General features: G+C 37.7%; 1 protein-coding gene across 1 annotated transcript in view; it reads right to left on the bottom strand.

Moving 5' to 3' along the window:
- Nucleotides 1-4,879, bottom strand: part of SPC25 (SPC25 component of NDC80 kinetochore complex) — a 16,533-nt gene that overhangs the window by 4,225 nt on the left and 7,429 nt on the right. The window contains exons 3-4 of the mRNA XM_007946265.2: nucleotides 4,419-4,565; nucleotides 3,342-3,446 (exon numbers count right to left, since the gene is read on the bottom strand). Coding sequence (XP_007944456.1) covers nucleotides 3,342-3,446; nucleotides 4,419-4,565 — 252 coding nt within the window. The remainder of the gene's footprint in view (nucleotides 1-3,341; nucleotides 3,447-4,418; nucleotides 4,566-4,879) is intronic.

Genomic DNA, 4,879 nt, shown 5'->3' with positions numbered 1-4,879 from the left:
CACAGCCCTTCTATTCTCCCATGACTGATCTCTCCAAGAAGTGTATCTACCTAATGTAAATGTTCAGCTCATATGCCTGTCTTCTGTTTGGCTGGAAGCCACAGGAGTAGGTTCAATTCCAGACCTGAAGGGCAGCTAGGGGCCATAGTCTCAGTGGCTCCACCAGGCTCCATCAGACCAGCAAACCTGGTCCCTTCTTTTTTATGATTTCGAGTTTTGTTCCACAGTGTTCTCTTACTCTATTCAGTATCTCCTACACAGATTCTCTTCCAAGTGGTTGACAATGGTAGCCAGGCACCATCTAGTTCTTCTGGTCTCAGAGTCATATAGGCTAAGGATCACATGGAGTACCAGTTGCTTAGACTAATTGTTTCCGTTCATCTTTGGTTTTCTTCATTCTTCTTTGTTCTGGACAAGGAGAGACCCATTGTTGCATCTAGATGGCTGCTGGCAGAGGATATGTCTACATACATATTTATATGTGCTGCAAATGTATACAGGTATACAGTAGAGCATACAGAGGGCAAAATTATGAAAACTTCTTAGACAAATATCTTGAGGGACTGAGTCAATATGCATGAGGGCTTAGGACCATAGTTTCAGGGAGCACCTAGGTCAACAGGTATAACCTAGTCCACAAAGACAATGCTCTACACCTTACTTTGGTGAGTAGTGACTAGGGTCTTAAAAGCTTGTGAGTATCTAAGATACAACTATCCCGACTAGCGCAAAGAGTGAAGAAAAATCAAAGACTCAAGGAAACAATAAGTCCAAAGGACTAACAGACCACATGAACCACAGCCTCCACTAGCCTGACACCAGAAAAACAAAGTGGTGCCTGGCGACCACTACCAACTGCTCTGATTGGGATCATAATAGAAGGTCATAGACAGAATGGGAAATATATAAAGAACAAAATTCAAAATCATAAAAGACCAGACTTACTGGTCTGACAGAAACTGATAAAACTCCTGAGACTATGCCCCTTAGACACCCTTCAAACCTGGAACTGAATCTACTCCCAGAGATCACCTTTCAGCCAAACAACAGACAGACCTATAAAGTCAACAATAAACACCTATGAGGAATGTGCTGCTCAGAACAATCATATGAGACCAAAAGGGCAGTATATGCCCAAAATTAAAGTTCAGAAGGCAAGAAGGGGCAGGAAAGATGGGCAAATGGAAACAGGGAACCCAAGGAGGACATGGGAAGAGTGATGTTACACTGAGGGGATTTCAACTCATGTCTCTCACACAGCCACACACACACACACACACACACACAAAGTGTATAAACTGTTGAATGGGAAACTAATTTGCTCTACATAAAAAAAGAAAAAAAGAACTATCAAGGGACCAGGGCTAAGAAAATTGGAAGGTAGAAGAGGAGGCAGTTATAACAGCTATAATAATGCAACTAAACTGCTTTGGGAAACAAACAAACAAATGCATAATGGTTATGTTTTTAAAAAGTTCCATTCGTGCTTAGTCAACTGGCAAAACTACAAATGCAAAACCAAAAACACAACCTGGCAAGAATATAATAAAATGGGTATTTTCATGCACTGTAAGTAGGTATGTGGAAAGAGTTAACAGAGCAGGCCTGAGACTGCTATCCTTAAAACTTTAGAAAGGCCTCTTTGTTGCAATGCTGGCCCTTGACTAATGTGCTGGGTCTCCAAGACAACACACAGGTTTAATGATTCTCAAGCAGGACTGGTAAGACTCATAGTCATACACATGGCTGTAATATTATTAAGGCAGAAGGATACAAAGTAAAATCAGCAACAGAAAAAGGTGCATGAGATGAAGTGCAAGGGAAACCAGGCACAAGCTTCCAGAAACCTCTCCCAGTAATCACTCAATTCTCCTACATGTGAAGTGTTGGCAATGAAAGAAGCCTGTTACAAGGGCTCAACACCGAGGGTTTTTATTGAGGGGTGATCATGTTGGCAGCCTAGCAGGTACTAAAATTCCAGACTCCCAAGGTGAAAGCAAGTACTCAGCATAAAAGTATTGCTTGCAAAAACAGTTTAGGTCAGTGAGCCACTCTTTATCAGTTATGGAATTGGGAATTCTCACAAAATACAAGTTTCCAGATACCAACTAAGGGCCTTTCTAAGTACAAGCAGGCTTGCAATGTTAACTCTTTTCTGCACAGCTGGCATCAGGGAACTTGGATTTGGGAGTGTTCTCACCATTCTCTAATAGATAAGGGTAGTTTACTGTGCCTGAACTAAATAAATAATGTGGTTTATGCTGAATACCTGTTTTCCTTCCAGGAGTCTGGAATGGGGACTGGCAGACAATGTGCCTACATAACCAACCCACAGTAAAAAATCTAGCAATGAGTCTTTAATAAGCTTCCCTTGCAGACAACACTTCCCATCTGTTCTCATAATTTAATGCTATGGGAATTAAGGATATCCCGTGTGACTCTACAATAGGAGCTCTGGTGGCACTGTAGTTAAAAGACTGGGCTGCTAAAGAAAAGGTTGGTGGTTGGAACCTACCAGCCACTCCACAGGAGAAAGATGAGGCAGTCTGCTTCCATAAAGATTTATGGCCTTGGAAACCCTACAGGCAGTTTTACCCTGTCCTGCAGGGTCACAATGAATCAGAATCAACTCCATTGTGATGGGTTTAGTTTTTCATGTGACCCCACTGGTACAATGTTCTCTAGATTTTCACCCATGTACCTTTGCCCTTGGATTTTGTTTTATAACTTTTTGCTGCAATAAATCTTATCCATGACTATAACTATCTGATGTCCTCCTAGGGGATCATCAAACCTTGAAGACCCTTGATATAATAGGTATTGCTGTAAACTGACATATAAACATGTAGAGTCATGTTTTTGAAGACAATAATTCCTAACAGTAATTCTGCGGAAATAATACAAAAGACGGAGAAGTCTATGTGCCCTATAGTATTTCTAAAACTGGCAGGATTCAAACACAATGTTAGAAGTAGTGCATGTGTCAAACAATAGATAAAAGACTGAATAAATCACATGACATTAATAGAATGAACCTTTACACCACTTTAAAACTATCATTATGAAGGCTGTAGCAACTGAAGAAATACTAATGATACAATACCAAATAAGAACAAGGAACAAACATTACTTTAATATTGACACTATGCCAAAAATACATTTATAAAAATATTGAATGATAAGAACCAAAGCATCAGTAATTGGCTTAAAATGATAAAAAATTTTTATAATTTCCACCTATTCTCTAGTTAAAAATGTAGTCATTATTTTAGATGCTCCTCTACTTAACAAAAGATACACCTTTCTAACCTCATATGTTATATTTCTATTAATATACTTACCATAAATTTTGCGAATTTCTAGTCCAAGTCGACATTTATACAAGTCTGCAGATTTCTGCAGTCTTTTCAGTCTCTCTTCAATAGCTTTGTTAGCAGTGGATATAGCTATGATTTTATAAATGAAAACACAGTATAAAATGTTTTAAACAACACTCAATTAATGTTCCTTTAATTAATAAAAAAAAAAATTCTTGAAAACTATAAAAATGATGCCAGACAAAACAATCTGCTTATGTTTATTCAGTTTCTACCTCTGTCATTAGCTAAAAGGGCTTGCCTCCATTCAAACTGGAATAAAAATTTGGTTAAAAATATATAGAGAGAGACGTATCATGTTTTATTCTTTTTTATTATGCAGTACCATGAATAAATAGGCCAGAGATTTGCATGATTAGCTAGAAATAGAAAGACTTACACTATTTGATTTTTCTGGTTAGCTTCACTGGAAAAAATACTCTTTTAAACATAGCTATTTCTCATGAAAATCTCATTTTGTGACATTTTAGAATTTTTTTACAGTTAGTACAATTTTCCTTAAGTAATACTTAGCAGATGAGAAAAATAATTTCACAGCAAAGCCCTGGATAAAAACTAGATAAGAAATAGCAGTAACAAAACAAGCTTTGCTATTTTCAAGAGATTTAAGAATTTATTGCTTTGTGGGCAAACAAGGAAACATTCCTTTTGTTTGAATATGAAAGAGACTTTGCAGCATAATGAGAGACCTTAATAGTTCCTGGCAGAGAATGTGTGGTCAACATGTAGTTGTTACATCAATTACAGTGTAGTTTGTCCTAGAAAAATGGTCTCCCATTTTATTTAATTAAGCCCCATGCCAATTTCATTATCACTCTGGTTGTATTAGGAATCAGAGGACAAGGCCTTTAAATAAAACAAAACCAAATACTCACTTGGCTAACTTCAGTGACACCTTGCTGAGAGGAATGGCCTAGCTAGGACCCTGAGGCATGTTATACAATTTTAGCAATAAACTGCAGAGCAGGTAAGATGTACACAATAATTGAAAATCATTAATACTTTGAAATTATGATTAGTATGAATTGAAATGAAACTTACTTTCCTTCTTTTTAGCATATTCTTCCTTAAGATTCTGGATATTTGTTGTCAGGACTTCTATTTCCTGCTTTTTGCATTTTACTTCAGCAATCAACTTTAACAAGTTATCTTTTTTTTCCTGAATAAGCTTATTCTGCTTGCAGATCTCTGTAAGAAGCACAAGGTTATCAGTTAGAAAGTATATGCTTTGCTCTCCATCATGTATCTATGATAAGACCAAAATTTATTGACTTTCATAAATTTAGTAGAGGAACCTTCGATAAGCTTGTCCTAGTGATTCAAAGGGAGCTCTGGTGTCATAGTGCGTAAGGCATTTGACTGCTAACTAGAAGGCTGGCAGTTCAAACCCACCAGGCACTCCTCGGAAGGAAGATAGGGCAATCTATTTCCATAGTGATACCACCTGGGAAACCCAAGGAGGGGTTGCTATGAGTCAGATCCGACTTGACAGCAATGAGTTT

The sequence above is a fragment of the Orycteropus afer genome, unplaced genomic scaffold (genome assembly GCF_000298275.1).
Source record: "Orycteropus afer afer isolate SDZICR_OR568_19922 unplaced genomic scaffold, OryAfe1.0 scaffold00001, whole genome shotgun sequence".
Classification (NCBI taxonomy): Eukaryota; Metazoa; Chordata; class Mammalia; order Tubulidentata; family Orycteropodidae; genus Orycteropus; species Orycteropus afer.
The sequence above is the reverse complement of the archived record's forward strand: the minus strand, read 5'-3'. Positions and strand labels throughout refer to the sequence as shown.